The following is a 19325-nucleotide window of genomic DNA, read 5'->3' as shown; positions in this document are numbered from 1 at the left end:
AACAAGCAACACAACTACTCATTTTTGGAGGGAATTCATTAGAATATAGATATAGTTTAAATGGTAATGTTCTTATCAGCATGCTCTAGGCTTAAGAAAATAATATTTAAAACTGAGAAATGTACCATATTCTCGTAAGTAGCTCCAAGGCAAACCCTATGTGAAATACTACTGAACGATGGAAAAGATAAAGTTGATTTCAATTTCTAATCAGAAATGCAAGCAACATTTGACTTCCAAGTGAACATGCAGGAAGACCAGTTTTTGGAGAATACTTCATAAGTCTTCTTTGTAGATGAATGTATCATCATCATAATAAAGAACTTTTCTAACTAAAGATTATATAGACAAACTAGCTTGAAAAAAAAATGAACTCAAAGTAGATGTATGAAATGACAAATGGCTTAATTTGCGCATTTTAAAATGGCTGTTTTGACTCAATTTATTCTTCCCTCAAAACAGCTAACAAGTCAAATAATACAATTGCCATCTATTTGTGTTTGTACACATATACAAAGCAAAAATCATGATAGTGTTGATAACAAATAGCATAAGCCAGATTCCACTGAAAGTTGCAGTGTCTTTTGGATAAAATAAACAATTAACAAAAAAGTAAATACACAAGAAATAGGATATGTTTCTTAAATGTTTGCTTACCCATTTATTTTTTCTGCTTTTGTTACTTCTCAACCTCCAGCTAAAAATCAGGTCTTGAAAGATGTCTGATATAACAGTTTAAGTTTTGATAAGCCATACTTAGTCATATTAAAATAACTCTATTTTGTACAGCAAAATAACGATTTGGTCATGTATACTTATTGTGTATCTAATTTATATTTTAATATATTTAACATCTACTGGTCATCCTGCCATCTGGGGGAGGGGGTGGGGGGAAGGAGGGGAAAAATTGGAACAAGAGGTTTGGCAATTGTCAATGCTGTAAAGTTACCCATATATATAACCTGTAAATAAAAGGCTATTAAAATTAAAAAAAAAAAAGGAAAAAAAATAAAATAACTCTCTAGATAGATATCCTGAAATAGTCCAGCTATTATATTAGACATTAATCTTAACATAAATTGTATAACCAATCTAGTATTTACTATATATCTCTTTTCTAATCTGAATATTGCCCTGAAACAAGGGTCACGAATTAACAACTAAATAATTAAAGTGAGTCAAATAACAAGATAAAAAAACCCAAGTAAGGCAAACTTTTATAAAAGGAAAAAAAATCTGCAAAATAGGGCATTGTTTTTGAATAGGTACCAACACTCTAGTAATTTAATTTGAAATGAAATCAAAGATTTACATAGATTGAGATACATATCAACAGTTTCAAAGTGAAAATGATAAATTTAAAATATATTAGTAAGTCAATATGACAAAACATAACAAATGAGAAACATTTTAATGAGAATAAGAAAAGGTTTTAGAATATAACTTGGGTTAAGATTAATTTTTCTAAAATTAAGTTGCTCTTAGCAACTTTTCCCCGATAGCATTTTTAAATAAACAAACTCTACCCATCATTTCACCACCTAATGATAACTGGCTGAATGTCAAAGAAAGCTTCATTTTCTTTACTCACATTATAATTGATCCATTATATCCCTAAGGTTCAGAAAAATTCTCAAACCATACTTCCCGAGGTAGCTTTCCTTCAGAGAAAGGCAATAATAATGCTTCTTATTAAGCTGGTGGCAGGGAAAACTTATGGGGACAAACAGTGCAAAACACTCGAGGACAATCATATTTTATATGAATAGAAAGGAAAAGCACCCAGTGAGTCATTCAAAACTAGTCATTTAAGAACTCACAGAAAAGAACTACATGAAATTTGTCAGGGATTGCATCTACTTCTGAACAAATTCATCCCTGTGGGAATTTGAGTCTGGTTTCAGAATTAAAACTCATTAAATATTCATAAAAGCATCAAGAGAAAACCTCCTGCACAATTCAAAAACTGATTTTTCAGTTATATAAAAGATGATATTACATATTTTCATTTTGAAATTATGCATTTTATGTAAAAATAATATCTCATTTTTTAGAATAAGATACATTTTCAGAAATCTGCTTGAAGTTCATATGTGGTGGTAGAAAAATAAAATGAATTGTCTTTGATTCAATTCCAGTATTATAATGAACAATAATTTGACTGTTTATTACCTCACTTTCTATTTATCAAATTCTGCCTCTCCATTTTTTTCTGCTCTTTTTAAATCCCTATACTTTTCTATTTTTCATGTTTGCCAGGCCATAACAAAGAAGCATACTGTACCTCTTCTGCTGCTGGTTGTTGCAGATGTGGTTGTAGTGGCTGATATGGAAACAGAAGTTGTGACTGTTGCAGTGGTAAGGGAGGGGATGATAGTGGTGAAAAGCAAAGTGTTGGGAATATCTGGTGAGTGGAAAAAACAAAACGTAAAACAAAATAATATCATGCAAACAAAAGAGAAACACAATCATGGTTTAAATTATGCATACAAATATATGTAAGTTTAAAATTAATATGCTTTAAAGGGCTATTTCAGGTAAAACATTTCACTACAATTCTTGGCATTCTATCACTCATTTTCATGCTCCAAAAAGAAGAAAAGAATCATCATTGTTTGGAACTAAAAAGAATTTTTTTCTAATAAACAATGAGTGAAATTTAAATGACAAGAATTCCTTTTCCCCCTCAGTGGATCATTTCAAGGATCTCACAGAGGGTAAGTAAAATAAAAACATGCTGTGTAAGAGAAAAGACAAAACACACAAAGACACACATATGGAAATAAAAGAAAAGCAACACCACCATATTAAACCAAAGAAAACAATGTTAACAATGGATATGCATGTTAAATAATTTTTCTTTTAGACAAACTTAATGAAAGGAAATAGGATGAGAGTAGTCTTTAGTAACTTTAAAAGTAAGTCAATATATTTGCATCTTCTCTTCCCCAAGAATGTTTTTAAATTACATCTTTCCGTAGAAGTTAATTGTTCTCCTTGTAGTTCTTACCCCAATTAGCTGGTGACATCTTCTCTAATGTATCCTGGAACTAGTATATCAGCAAAGTCATTTTAAAAGATACATATTTATAAGTTTTAAAATAAAAATTGTGAAGTAGTTAAATGTTTGGCATAATAATCCTTGGTAGCTATTCATGTAGATTATTCAACAGGAGATTTTACCTCCCAATACCTTGATGAATAAATTTTAAGAGAATAAAAGAGACCACCCATAATGCTATATCTGTGACAGGACAACCCGAACTCATTCTTTTTTTAACATTTGAATATAAATTAGACTGTAAATGTATAAATAAAAAGGAAAAACTCAAATATAATATTGAGAGCAATAAAAATCAGTCTACTTTTGACTCAGAACCTATTACAAAAATAAACAACAAGGAACATCATTAAAAGTCTGAAGTCCATGAGATAATCTGGAAGTCTTAAGTTTTACTTAAGGTGAATTCAAGTCCTATCTTAGAGTAAATAGGCATGTAATTTACCAAGTGAGGCAATTTCAGAACAGAGTTCATAAATTATTAGTAATTACTCTCCTAAGGTTCTGATTTCATGTGTTTGCCACAACAGTCCCTATCCACCCCCCCCCTTTTTTCCTTCAGTCTACTTGACATATCATTTTGCTATTAAAAGGTTTCCCATCATTTACTTAGTTAAACTTTGAGTCACACCAAAAGTTCAGTTACTTTGCTTCTGACAAATAACATTCATTCCATTTCAAACTACTTGCTGGATTTTCTGCACTGGAGATATTTTAAAAAGCTGACATGATATCCCTCTCTCATCTTGATTATTGATGTTTACACCTGTTTTTCAACAGGGAAATATTCCCCAGCAAGTTAAATTAAGAAAACAACATTCTAAAAAACTCCATGGAGCTACATTAATCACTGGGGAAAGCTCTGGTATTGCCTGCAGTGTGACTGCCATGATAATTAAGTAGAATGAGTTTTTGATAAACATTATAAAGAAATGACCATGTTTCAAAACAGACACCTTATGTTTGCTCATTTTTGCATTTTCATCCTATAGAGTGCATCATGTCTTATTAAAAAAGATAATAGAACATAGGAAAAGGGAAAGAAAATGGATAAGATTTATTAGATGTAAATGCATCTACATACTGATCACTTTGAAACAACAAAGCTAAATCTGCACTACTATAGTTACACTACTTTGTTCATAGTAGGTCCCTGATAATTATTTGTTGAATGAATGATTGAATGAGGCACCATTTTCTAGTGTTATGGGTTCTGAAGATACACAATAAAATTAACTTTATGAACTTGTATATGTAAATTTACTAACTTGATTCTATTGGTTTCTTTAGTCTCTTTCTCTTCAACCATCCAATTCATTTAAATTATAGTTGTTTGCTACTACATAATAATTTAGACTAGGATTCTAGTGGATCTTAAAATAAGTCTTTCCATATCAGCTGTATGCCTCATTCTAAGAACTCAGAATAGATATTACTTGGCATTTTTAGTTTACTAGAAATAAAACTTGGTGGTAGTAGATTAATTTTTTCTAGCTTTCTATAACTCTATGGATTGTTAAAATCTTATATTTTGAAATGCAGCTGCTCAGCATATTTCCAAGTAATACCTTTTTAAAATCAAGTAAAACTACTGCCTAAATTTTTTAATATACAAAAGGCACTTTTGACAACTTTTCTTTAGTTATTAAAGGGTTACTTTATATGTAAACTAATTTGTAAGAAGTTTATTTGATGTCTTTAAATATTTCAGTAATTTCAAATTTTAAATGGACAAAAACATGTAGAACCATGTAGAAGAATATCATCTAATAAAGCCCTTTCTTTAGACAAGACTACTAGGTAAATAAGAATCTATATGTTTTAAATAACATAGAGAGCAGAAGAATTTCATTTTCTCATGGTCAAGTTCTTGGTCTTCCTTCACTGAAAGTGAGTAAGTTTTATCCACACCAACATAATTACCATTGTTATTTCTTACCTCTCTCTTCTAGGCCAACTAAATGATACCAACAACCTTTATTTTTTCTATATCAATACCATGTTCTAACCTTTTTTAAGAGTGATTCTTTTAATTAATTAAGATATTGTATAAATTGTTAAACCTAAAAGCAGATGATATATCTTCATAAGAAACAATCCAGTCATAAGTTAACTGAGACAATTGCACTATGGTTTCTACTTCAAATACTTCTTTTTATTTCTAACATTTCTTTCCAAAGAATAACACTATATTATTGATTCTTCCACATTACAATGCAGATACATGTAATATAAAGATGTATTTTATGTTGGGAGTTTCTCTTTGCTGGAAAATATCATATAAATGTTTTTTCTAAGTAGTATTTTCATTATTTTCCTGTTTGAAAAAAATGTAGAATCAAATTTCTCCAGTATAAGTTTTAGCAAATAAAATATGCAAGTTATGAAAGATCCTAAGGTGATGAATGGAGTTATATTGTAATTTTTGATAAGTTTCTATTAAGATAATTTTATTTTCTCATGTTTCTCCTATTGTGATACTGGAGAAACTAATATAAACAATTCTAATTGTCTCAATATCAATAACACCACCAATGTTCTCTGCTTCATTCTCTGGAGATAAACAGCAGATTTGATACATTATTCTAAACAATTTCTTGAATATTTAAATGAATCTGTTATTTTATTGATTATTGATATAGATATTCTCTCCAATAATATAGGTGGCATTGTATCCTTATGGTTTATATATGTGACCCCTATTCACATACTCTATTGTTTACAAAAGAGGGGTCCATTTATATACAGAGAGTCTCCAAGTTTTCTTGAAATCCTAAGAAGACCAATGAAGCATGTAGACTACAAGTTGCAGAACAAGTACCAATCTGTATTGACAGAGGATTATCCTGATTAAAAATAAACACCAAAGAAAATATTGAAGATTTCTATTATTTAATACAGAGAAGTAAGGAAACACAGAACAATTTATAAAATGACAACACTGAAAAACTTAAGAAAGCTTGCCAATGTAATGATGACCCATGAGTTTAGAGGACAAAAGATGAAATGTGCTACCTACCCTATACCAGACAAAATGATGGAAATTAAAATGAGGATTGAGACTTATATTCTTGAATGTGGCAAAAGTGGTAATTTGTTTTGGTGAATAACACATATTTGTTATAAAAATTATAATAGATATATGTATATATGTGTGTGTATTTCTTAATGAAAGATAGTATAGTAGAAAGGAAATAAATTTTATCAAAAATTCATTAGTTGAGCAAACCCAAAATAATATATTAATATAAGCAATTTTTTAAATTATATAAATAACATATGTTACTATGAAAAAGGAAAGAACTATGATCTCTTGAAAAGAAACTAGTCCCAGCTGTACTATTGAGACCTGGGCTGAATTGAGAAGGATCCTGGTGAGTGTGAAAGCAGTGGAGTAGGGATACTGCTGGCTGTGGGCTCTTACAGGAGAGCTGAGTTCTTGGTTTTGATTCCAAGCCAGAGGGAAGAACTGAAGGTTATAATTACTGGAGGGTTCTCAAGGAGCAAGAGCATTTCCAACTTAATATGCCAAGGGTCCCTAGGTGTGGCTTAGAGAGGGGGAAAGACTGCAGTGGTTGAGGCCAGAATAAAGCTCAAAATTTAGCAGTAAGAAGGACCTGAAGCCAGTCACTATATCTCATACCCTTAGACATGACCGGTGAATATAATAACAAATTACAATAAATAAAACAAAAATGAGTAGTCAAAGGAGAAAGATCCCAACCATGGAAAACTACATTGGTAATAGAGAAAACCATAATTCATCTTCATAGTAAAGCTCCTATCTCAAAGTGTAACATTAAATGGTCAATGCCCCAAAAGAATTCCTAGAACTCAAAGAAGACTTTAAAAATCAATGAGAAAGACTGAGCATTTAAAAAGAAATTAAGAACAATCCAAGAAAAACAAGAAGATTGTGAAAAGAAAGCCAACTAACTGAAAAGGCAATCCAGAATCTTAAGGAAGAAAATGACTCCTTGAAAATTAGAATTCAGCAAGGAGGCCATTTTGGAGGTCTTTAATGGAATTCAGTCCTGCTACAGAGACAACTCCCACCTTGGGTAGGGATGGATGGAGAAAAATCATTGAAATACAGTGTGGGAGAGTTTGGAAGAGCTTGCTAAATAATTGTAATCATTTCCTTGTCACATTTTTCTCCTATATATCCTCTTTTTCCCTATTCCCTAACCCCCTTCCCCACTACACACACATCCAGACTCCAAAGTCTTTCATGGTTTTTGTTCTAACTTCTATTCAGCTTTGGACCTCTGGTGCTCTTTGGGGTTTTTGTTCTAACTTCTATTCAGTTTTGGACTACTGGTGCGCTTTGGGGCCCCAAGAGCCAATCTACACATGGGTCTGGAAGCCAGAAGAGTGAGATCCCAGTTCTCTGAAGGATGCTAATTCCTCTCCACTAAGCATCTAAGACCAGAATATATCAAATTATTTTTGGAAAACTATGAGATGCTGGATGTCCCTGGCCACACAAGGTTTGGAAAAGAAGAATTGTATTTTGGGGGACTGATTTCAGCCAGAAGAAAACTTTTTATTCTGAACCACTGAAGGAGACAAATCTTTTGGGGGTAAAACATCTTAAAGAACAAGGAAAGTAAAATCTGCCTATGAGGATAAGAAGCAGGAATTGAGGATTCAAAATCCTGATTGCTCAACTTCAAGAAAGTCATTATAAACAAGAATGAAAAAATAGAAAAAATGTGAAACATCTCTTAATGATAAAAAAAAGCAAAGTGATTTGGAGAACAGATCAAGAAGAGAAAATATAAGAATAATAAGACTGCAATAAAAAGATCTTGATATAATAATACAAGAAATAATTAAAGAAAAAGTATCCTGAAGTATTAGAACAAAAGGATAAAGTAGAAATGAAAAAAAATTCACAATCACTTGAAAGAGATCCTAGGAAGAAAACCTACAGAAATATTATAGCCAAATTCTAAAACTCCCACCTTAAGGAGAAAATATTATGAACAACAATAACAAACCCCACAAAATTCAAATATGGCAGTCACAATTAGAATTTCATAAGACCTAGCAATGGTTACACTAAAAGACTGTAAATCTTGGAATACCAAATATAAAAGAGCAAAATAACTAGAGTTGCAACAAAAAATAGTATGCCCAATGAAGTTAAACATAATTCTGAATATTAACAACAAAGAATATTCAATGAATTAGCAGACTTTCAGGATTTTGTTGCAAAAAGACCTGAACTTGATAGAAAATTTGACATATAAGATTCAAGAGAAATAAAAAATAAACATCAAAGACTAGTTTTCAAGAGACTTAATAAGGACAGCTATACTTTTTATACATGGAAATGTGAAACAAACATCTAAGATTGTCATTAGTGATTGGGCAATACAATAGACAGACTGGTATAGAGCTGAGTCTGATGTGCTTCTAACAAGCAAAATAGTGTAGGAAAAGGTAAAAAAAGGAGTAATTATTTCACATAAATGAGATGCTAGAGGAAGAAGTGATATAGAGGAATAATGAGAGGAAGAGGGCTAATGGAGTTCTACTCACATTGCAAATCGGTTAGAGGATACAAAACATATATATATATATATATATATATATATATATATATATATATCTAGAAGGATATAAAAGTTTTCTAATTTAAAAAGAAATGAGGGTAAAGGGATAGGGCAGGAGAAGAGGATAAAGGAATTTAAGAGAAAACCCTACTCATATCAGATCTGGGTTAAAGAGAGAGCAACATATACATTTGCAAGGGAATAAAAATAATCTAAATTTATAAAGAAATAAAAGGATGAAGAATAAGATAAAAGGGAAGTATAAAAGAGAGGTGTAGATTAATGGGAATGTGATTTGGAAAGGTATAAAATTCTTCAAAATTCAGATAGAAACAAGAAGGAAAGAGAATAGGGTTGGGGGAAAGGATAAGAATGGATTCTTAAAGGGGGAGGGGATAAGTAATAGGAGAGCAAAGTTACTAAGTTGAAGAAAAGTAGAGGAGTCAGAAGGAATAGGAATAGGATGAAAAGGATAAGGAGGAAAAGAGGAAGGAGGAAAAAAAGAAATAGTTATACCTTAGAATGTAAATTGGATGAATCCACCCATAAAATAGAAACAGCTAATAGAATAAAATTTGAACTCAACAATATATTTCTTTCAAGAAATGTTATAAAAATGGATGATACACACAAACATAAAATAAAGATCAGGAATAGAATTTATTATAACAATCATGATCTAAAAGTTAAAGTTAAAATAAATTAAAAGAGAAAAATAGGGAAATTACATTATATGTTAGCCATATTAATATTGGTTTAGACCATTTAAAATAAGTAGACAGTATAAGGTTGGAATATTGCTATAGCATAGGAAATGATGAGACGTAGAACTTAGACTTAGGACAATTTGAAAAAAACTTTGCTGTGAAAGATGTAATCCACCTTCAAAGCAACAGAGGACAAGTGGAAATAATGATAATAATATGGTCTAACATATATACATATGAATGCATATGCATATATCTGTGCATAATTATATATACATGTGTATGTATATTCATGCATAATTGTAGTCTTCTTTGAGGGGTGGGATGGAAGGGGGGAAATAAAGTAAAAAAGTGCACAGCAGAGAACAAAAGAAAACCTACAAAGCAAAGATGAATAGCTCAGAATAGGATGTGTAGTATATTTATTACTTTGCTTTTCTTGAAATGGGGCTTCATTGCTCTATATTTTGAATCCCCTCCTGTTGTGCAGTACATATGGCAATTTACCCCCTTTTCTTATTTTGTAATTAATTTAAATTTAAAATAAATGTAAAAGGAAAGCAAATTCTAGGAAATTATCTTGTTTTAAATAATAGTGACAGCATATTTTGGCTTCAAGAAAACAAAAATAATGAGCATCAGTTAAATCAGTCAAATGTATAGAAAATTCTCTGCCTGAAAGTAAAACTAGCATTTATTAATTGCCTATTATGGTCCAGGTATTGGGTTAAGTGCTTACTTGTTCCTCAATGCTGTCTATTATTTGCTCCATTTTACAGTTTAGGAAACTGAGAAAGACAGAAGTTACGTGCACAGGCTAAATAAGTATGTCTGAAAGTCATATTTGATCTCATTTTCTTGACTCTAGATCAGTGATCTACCTACTGCACCCTTAATCTTCATCTATATATGTAAATCATGAGGAGATTATTAAATATAATGGAAATCAGAAGAGACCAAATATTTAATTTTATTTTTTCATTAAATTTAATATTTCACTAAAATTTGCATTTCTCTGGATTCAGGTACCAGATGAACTTGAATATAGAGAATGATATTTTCTGTAATCCAATATTAGTGATTTTTTGGTATAAAAGGACTTTTTGTTGTAAATCACAACAACAATAAAAATTTGGAAAGTGCAACATTTAGTCTCTGAATTGGAAAAGAAAAAAAAATGTTTTTCTCTTAAGACTCCACATGAAGAAAAGAATAAAGGAATGGTAATAAATTAAACATGACTTGATTAAAATGATATTTTAGTTAATCTAAATCTCAAACTGCTGTGGGGAAGATTTTATTAAGTAGAGAGAGATGACATATATATTTTATTTCCAAAGGGAGTACCTTTTTAGGATGATTCCAGAAACTAGGAACCATCTTGAACTTTTATAAGCTACCTTTTCAAGCTACCTTTTATAAGCTACGTTTCTAATTCTAGGCCTCCACAATACCTCCTGGACATCTCTAGCTTTGCCTTCTCCACTGGATTGTACTCAAATTATCATCTCCACTTCCTTCTTACCAGAAATTTTGATTCTGCCTCTGAAACAACAATAGGTTTTGATAGACTAGCTTTGGACTATGTTCTAACTACCTCCAACCATTCTTTCAAAAGACTGAGTGTGCCTTTTCTTTCTACCCAATTTGCAGCTCCCTTTTATATGTTTTCATTTTGACATGAGCTTGCTTGCTTGCTATTATTTCTAGTCCCAGTACTCAGTACAGTGCTTATCACATAGTAACAATTTTTAATCTATCTTTTATTGAAAATGTGTTTGACTATCATCTGGTATGACAATCACTTATGAGCTCTAAATAATAGCTGTCATATTATTAATAATAATTTTATTAATTGAGCCACAGTTATGAATTTCTGAAGAAACTTTCAGAAATTTTGGCAAATTTTGAGAAAATAAAAACATGCCTAATTGTGTCAGAACACATTTTCTGATACTAGATAAATAGTTTCACCTGAATGACTCAATTACAAAGACTGATATAAGCCTACCATTCTAAGAAGTAAATTCATTAATATTTTAATAAATATTAGATGATGTTTGAAGTTATCATAAAAAGAAAAGAGTCTGAGATAAGGCAATATTTTTCTGCTAACTTACAGTATTTGAAGTATGATGAAATATATTTTCACTTTGATCATTAAAAATTATCATTGAATGATATTTTTCAAGTCTAACCAAATTTCTCAACATCTCTGAGCTCAACTTCAACATAGTGTACAGAAACTAAAGCTAATCCATATATACATATTCAATATAAAACAATGATTAGTGAATGTTAGGTTAAATCAATATAAATCTGACATTCTATAATAAATAGCCTGTAAGTATTTATAGCCTTAGTTTGTCATCATTATATATAACTGTTCTTTCCCTCTGACTGGCTGTCTAAAACATATTTTAGATGCTTTGTGCAAGGTAAATAGAAACTTCTTGGTTATTTTCTACAAAACACAAAGAAGGTATGTTTGGGAATATGGGTTTTTTTTATTTGAACTTGATAAGTCCACTTGATAAAAATAAGTATAGGGAAGACTCTTCAATACTCATAATCCACATATATGGCAAAAAATTCAAACTATTTCCAGCTTTTTCAAGAAATCCTGCTTGCTAAATTATGTGCCAAAAGATCTAAAGGATCATCTACCTGAAGAACAGTTTATGACCTTTTATCTTGGTCACTCCTAAGTGTCATATTTATTTGTTCTCCATTACCTAAATGAATCTGTGAGCTCATCTTGGTAGATATTTTCTTCAGTGATATAGATCACAGTTTATCCATACTCTCTCAGGCAGTGAAAATTTTTTTTCTTTTTTCTTTTATTATAATAACTTTATTGACAGAACCCATGCCAGGGTAATTTTTTACAACATTATCCTTTGCACTCACTTCTGTTTTGATTTTTCCCCTCTCTCCCTCCACCCCCTCCCCTAGATGGCAAGCAGTCCTATATATGTTAAATATGTTGCAGCATATCCTGGATACAATATATGTGTGCAGAACCGAACAGTTCTCTTGTTGCACAGGGAGAATTGGATTTAGAAGGTAGAAATGACCCAGGAAGAAAAACAAAAATGAAAACAGTTTACATTCAGTTCCCAATGTTCTTTCTTTGGGTGTAGCTGCTTCTGTCCATCATTGATCAATTGAAACTGAGTTAGGTCTCTTTGTCAAAGAAATCCACTTCCATCAGAATACATCCTCATACAGTATTGTTGTTGAAGTATATAATGATCTCCTGGTTCTGCTCATTTCACTTAGCATCAGTTCATGTAAGTCTTTCCAAGCCTCTCTGTATTCATCCTGCTGCTCATTTCTTACAGAACAATAATATTCCATAACATTCATATACCACAATTTACCCAACCATTCTCCAATTGATGGGCATCCATTCATTTTCCAGTTTCTAGCCACTACAAACAGGGCTGCCACAAACATTTTGGCACATACAAGGCCCTTTCCCTTCTTTAGTATCTCTTTGGGGCATAAGCCCAGTAGTATCACTGCTAGATCAAAGGGTATGCACAGTTTGATAACTTTTTGGGCATAATTCCAGATCGCTCTCCAGAATGGTTGGATTCGTTCACAACTCCACCAACAATGCTTCAGTGTCCCAGTTTTCCCGCATCCCTTCCAACATTCATCATTATTTTTTCCTGACATCTTAGCCAATTGGACAGGTGTATAGTGGTATCTTAGATTTGTCTTAATTTGCATTTCTCTGATCAATAGTGATTTGGAACACTCTTTCATATGAGTGATAATAGTTTCAATTTAATCATCTGAAAATTGTCTGTTCATATCCTTTGACCATTTATCAATTGGAGAATGGCTTGATTTCTTATAAATTAGAGTCAATTCTTTATATATTTTGGAAATGAGGCCTTTATCAGAACCTTTAACTGTGAAGAGAGATGTTTTCCCAGTTTATTGCTTCCCTTTTAATCTTGTTTGCACTAGTTTTATTTGTACAAAACTTTGTACAAAGGCTTTTTAATTTGATATAATCAACATTTTCTATTTTGTGATCAATAATAGTCTCTTGTTCATCTTTGGTCACAAATTTCTTCCTCCTCCACAAGTCTGAGAGATAAACTATCCTCTGTTCCTCTAATTTATTTATAATCTCATTCTTTATGCCTAAATCATGGACCCATTTTGATCTTATCTTGGTATACGGTGTTAGGCAGTGAAAATTTTATGCTCTCTAATATAAGTCTTACTTTATATGAGAGGCACCCAAAAGCACTGTGTATGCTATCTTTTACTCTCACCATATGACTGGCCAAATTACTTTTCCACTCATACATCTTTTATATATCTTTTGTGTCCCTTCTTGCTTGTAACAACTGAAAATATATCATACCTTAGTTGTATCTACCATACACTGGTTCTCTATTGTTCTTTTGGGACAACCCACAACATTGATCCTTCAGATGTTCTTTTCTTCCATTATTCATAACCATAATACATGTTTAGAAAAACAGTAGTGATAAAATTTTACTTTTTTTGTCTAAGAGAGAATCTTAGCTAAAAGGGCTATACAATTTCCCAGGTGAAATCCGTGCTGTTCCTATGTTCTATTTAGTTCTGGCACCAGTTAACTTTCTTTTTTTTTTTTTTCAATTTTTTTATTATAGTTTTTTATATATAAAACATATGTATGGTAATTTTTCAACTCTGACCCTTGCAAAAACATTTGTTTCAACTGTTCCCCACATTCCCTCTACTTGCTCCCCAAGATGGCAGGTAGTCCCATCCATGTTAAATATGTCTAAGTATATGTTAAATACAATGTATGTATACATATTTATACAGTTATATTGTTGCACAAGAAAGATTGGATTCATAAAGAAGGTAAAAATAACCTGAGAAGAAAAACAAAATTGCAAGCCTTTAAGATATCTTTGGGATATAAGCCTAGTAGTAACATGGATGGGGTATGCACAGTTTGATAATTTTTTGAATATACTTCCAAATTTCTCTACAGAATGATTAGATCCATTCATAACTCCACCAACAATGCATCAGTGTTCCAGTTTTCCCACATCCCCTCCAACATCTATCATTATCTTTTCCTATCATCTTAGACAATCTGACAAGTGTGTAGTGGTATGTCAGAGTTGTCTTAATTTGCATTTCTCTATTCAATAATGATTTGGAATGCCTTTTCATATGACCAGAAATAGTTTCAATTTCTTTATCTGAAAATTGTTTGTTCATATCCTTTAACCATTTATCAACTGGAGAACGGCTTGATTTCTTATAAATTAAGAGTCAATTCTGTATTTATTTTGGAGATGAGGCCTTTATCAGAACCTTTAGCTCTAAAAATGTTTTCCCAGTTTATTGTTACCCTTCTAATCCTGTCCACATTACTTTTATTTGTACAAAAGTTTTTTAACATAATATAAGAAAAATTTTCTGTTTTGTGATCAATAATGATCTCTAGTTCTTCTTTGGTCACACATTCCTTTATCCTCCACAGGTCTGAGAGGTAAATGATATTATATTCTTCTTATTTATTTTAATCTCATTTTTATGCCTAAATCATGAACCCATTTTGACCTTATCTTAGTATGCAGTGCTAAGTGTGGGTCCATGCCTAGTTTCTGCAATACTAATTTTTAGTTTTCCTAGCAATTTTTGTCAAATAGTGACTTTTTATCCCAAAAGCTGGGGTCTCTGAGTTTGTCAAACAGCAGATTGCTACAATTATTGACTATTTTGTCCTGTGAACCTAACCTATTCCACTGACCAACTAGTCTATTTGTTAGCCAATACCAAATGGTTTTGGTGACTGCTACTTTATAATATATTTTTAGATCTGGTACAGCTACATCACCTTCATTTGATTTTTTTTCATTAATTCCCTTGAAATTCTTGATCTTTTGTTCTTCCATATAAATTTTGTTGTTATTTTTTCTAGGTCATTAAAATAGTCTCTTGGGAGTCTGATTGGTATAGCACTAAATAATAGATTAGTTTAATGTTTGACTGGGGCTTTTTAATTTGTTCCTTTTCTACTTTTTTTTAGTAGCAAGCCCAATTCATTGACCTCTTTCTCTATTTTATGCAAGTAGGCCTCTAGAGATATAAAATTTTCCCTATTTACCACTTTGACTGCAACCCACATATGTTGGTATGATGTTTCATTATTGTCATTTTCTTGTGTAAAGTTATTAATTATGTCTATGATTTGCTGTTTCTCCAACCATTCTTTAGGATTAGATTATTTAGTTTCCAATTATTTTTTGGTCTGTTTTCCCCTGGCTTTTTATTGAATGTAATTTTCATTGCATTGTGACCTTAAAAGGATGAATTTACTATTTCTGCCTTTCTGCATTTGAATTTGAGGTTTTTACATCCTAATATATGTTCAATTTTTGTATAAGTTCCATGAACTGCTGAGAAGAAAGTGCACTCCTTTCTATCTCCATTTAATTTTCTGCAAAGATCTATCATACCTAACTTTTCTAGTATTCTATTTACCTCTTTGACTTCTTTCTTATTTATTTTGTGGTTTGATTTATCTAATTCTGAGAGTGCAAGATTGAGATCTCCCACTATTATAGTTTTGCTGTCTATTTCTCCTTGCAGCTTTCTTAATTTCTCTTTTAAGAATTTAGATGCTACACCACTTGGTGCATATATGTTTAATATTGATATTGCTTCATTATCTATGCTACCCTTTATCAAGATACAGTGCCCTTCCTTATCTCTTTTAATTAGGTCAATTTTTGCTTTTGCTTAATCTAAGATCAGGAGGGCTACGCCCGCTTTTTTGACTTCACCTGAAGCATAGTGGATTCAGCTCCAGCCTTTTATTTTTATTCTGTGTGTATTGCCCTGCTTCAAGTGTGTTTCCTGTAAACAACATATTGTAGGATTCTGGCTTTTATTCTAGTCTGCCATTCACCTCCTCTTTATGGGGGAGTTTACCCCATTCACATTTATGGTTAAAATTACTAATTCTATATTTCTTGCCATCTTGTTAACCCCTGCTTTTCTCCTTTCTTTCCCCCTTATTCCCCTCCAATATTAAACTTGTGAGCAACACTTGCCTCTCACAGCCCTCCGTTTTTAGGATACTCTCCCCACCTTAGAGTTCCTCCCCCTTTCTTATCCCTTTTCCTCACTATTTCTGCCTTCCCTTCCTCTTAGCTTACTCTTTCCCTTTTCACTTTTCCCCTCCCATTTTTTTAATCAGAATAGAACAAACATTGTTCAAAACATCTCAAGAAAACAAACAAAAAGCAAATGCAGTCTGCTTTTTGGACAGTGTGGTGTTATCATGCTTCTTCTACAGACTCCAGAGAGTAGCAGTGAAGCAGCAGTGGAACATTAATGACTGCGCTGCCTGCATAGCCACTACTCTCTGAGACTCTGAGAGTGTGCTGAGTTACTCTGGGTGTTAGTTGGTGTGGTCAGGTTCTGAGAGACCTCAGTGTTTTGGGATTGAAGTCTTTACCCCCTGTGTTTATAGCTTCTCTGCTGATCTACTAGCTTGTTGCCAGGGCAAAGTAGCTCAAAGTGGGTAAAGTTCTCCCCGCAAATTTTCCAGTGGCTAAGACTTCCCCCTGTCCCCCTCCAGTCTGCTCAATGTGAGCTGCCTTCTGTGATCTCTCGCTGCCTGCCTGTGGTTAGCACCTGGTCTAAACATCGCTATCTGAGAGCAAAAACAGACCTTTTCTGATGAATTTCGAGAATATCTTCTGTTGGGTAATGTATTCATGGATTTTTCCAGTCAACCACTAATTCCGAGGCCATATCATGAAAAAAAGCATTCTGAGGGCAAGGAAGAGCTTAGATAGATATGTGTGTCCTCTCCACCATCTTGGCCAAAAGAGGTATCAAATCTGATTTTTAATGAATGATTTTCTTCATTTACTTTTTAAATTTCTTTTTGTATTTGTCCAATTGAGTTTTTAAATGAGTTGTTTTGCTCTATGGAATTTTTTTTTCCATTTCACCAAATTTTTTTTTTAAAGAATTATTTTCTTTTTCCAATTCACAGATTCTGTTTTCCTTAGGACTGTTTACCTTTTCCAATTCACTATTTCTGTTTTCCTGGGAGTTATCTTTTCCAATTCACAAATTCTGTTTTTCAGTGAGTTGATTTCTTTATCCATTCTGTCTTTTTATAAGTAACATGACTTACCCTGACCCTCTTTCAAAGCTTCCCTTTCCTTTCCCCATTTTTCTCCTAGCTCTCTTTTAAGATCCTTTTTAACTTTTTCTATGAGAGCCTTGTGTGATGGGGATCAGATCATATCCACCTTTGTATCTAGAGACAAACTGTTTTTGGTCTCCTCAGGGTTTGAAGTCTGCTTTCTTTCCATATAGAAGGTATCTATAGTTAGAGCCCCCTTTGCCTTTTTGCTCATTTTTGGGAAAAAACAAAAAACAAACAACAACAAGAAAAAAACTATGGTCTGCTTATGGGGTGCAGTGGGCTATTTCCAAGCTGCCTCTACAGACAGCAGGAAGTGGCAGTGAAGGGGCAATGGAACAGCCACTGGCTATGCTGGGATTAGCAGTAGCAGCGAAAAGGCAGCTACAAGGGCTGCACTGGGACCAACAACTACAGCTGCATTTGGATCACACTGAGTTATTCGGGTGTTGGGTGGGTATAGCCAGGTCCCAAGAGACTCTAGCATTTTGGAGTTATAGTCTTTACCCCACTTTGTTTATAGCTTCTCTGCTGATCTACTGCCTTGCTACTAAGGCAAAATAGCTCACACTGTAGTAGTATTCCCCCAGATTTTCTACCTGCAGAGACCACACTCTGCCCAGTCTGCTCAGCCCTTTCTCTCACTGTCTGCCTGAAGTCTGTGCCTGGTCTAACCCCATTCCATCCCTGTGCATGAGCAAAGAAGACCTTTTCTAGAGAATTTTGAGATTATTTTCAGTTGGTAATGTGTTCCTGGGTTCTAACAGTCAAGCATAAATTCTGAGGCTGAATTCTGTTAAAATAGATTGAAGGAAAAGCAGAGTTTAGGAAGATGCATGTGTCCTCTCTGCCATCTTGGCTCTGCCCTCACCAGTTTACTTTCTATTTTAAAGTATCTTTCTAAGATATAGGGAGTGACAGACCAATTCATAGGCTATTCATTCAACTGAATAACATTATAATTAGACATGCAAATGAATTGGATTTAAGTGAGGGAGAGTTGTGCAAGGTCACCTGCCTTACTTTCCCTTCCAGAGCCATCTGGGTTCTGTGGCAAGATATAGATCAGAGTGACTGGAGATGACCCTGGATGCAGTGGGTGAGCTTGGCTTTTTTAAGATAAGTCTTCAACAGATCTCAGTTTGTCTGAAACCATACCCATTAAATGATTAAGACTATCCCTTCCCTATGTCAAGAACCTCTTCTAGGAGAAGGATGAACAAATTCTGTAAATAGAGATGCCCAGTTTGAGGACCAAACTGAAATTTAGAAACTTCCTTCCTCTCCCACATGTTCCCCTCCACCTCTCCCTTTTTCTCTTTCCTTTCTCATATTCTCCCTTTCTTTCTTCCTACCTCCGTCTGTCCTTCCCTATCTTTCTTTCTTCCTTCCTGATTTAAAAACTGTTATAATGAATACTGGTCTTTTAGAGTTTGGGGGAGAAACAAATATGTTAACATATGTAAAATGTTTTACAACCTTGAAAGGTCCTATACAAATGCTAGCTTTTATTGAAACTTTTATTTATGATTATTAAATATTATTATTTAACTTCAGTACTGATATCTCTTTTATGCTTAAGTCCTTCATTTTCAAAAACTCGCAAGACATTTATTTATTATCTTAAACTCAGCATGATGCTCTAGTCCCTCCTGCCAAATTCCCCACTTTGTGAGTGATATCCCATTCTTAATCATCCAAGTCTCAAAGTTTGAATAATCCTTCATTCTACACCCTCTTTCATTTCTACATCCAATTAATTTTGATTCAGGCTTCATCATGTTTTGTTTTGTTTTAATCTC

General features: G+C 32.7%; 1 protein-coding gene across 4 annotated transcripts in view; it reads right to left on the bottom strand.

Annotated features, from left to right (window-relative positions):
- CADM2 (cell adhesion molecule 2) overlaps positions 1-19325 on the bottom strand; it is a 1401218-nt gene that overhangs the window by 102163 nt on the left and 1279730 nt on the right. For 3 of the 4 annotated variants that reach the window (XM_031963623.1, XM_031963624.1, XM_031963626.1), the window contains one exon: positions 2285-2404. The exons of the other annotated variant lie outside the window; for it this stretch is intronic. In XM_031963623.1, the coding sequence (XP_031819483.1) occupies positions 2285-2404 (120 nt within the window). The remainder of the gene's footprint in view (positions 1-2284; positions 2405-19325) is intronic. 4 annotated transcript variants of the gene reach the window in all.

This window comes from Sarcophilus harrisii, chromosome 3 (genome assembly GCF_902635505.1).
Source record: "Sarcophilus harrisii chromosome 3, mSarHar1.11, whole genome shotgun sequence".
In the NCBI taxonomy this organism is placed as follows: domain Eukaryota; kingdom Metazoa; phylum Chordata; class Mammalia; order Dasyuromorphia; family Dasyuridae; genus Sarcophilus; species Sarcophilus harrisii.
This window is presented reverse-complemented; position numbering and strand designations above follow the sequence as displayed.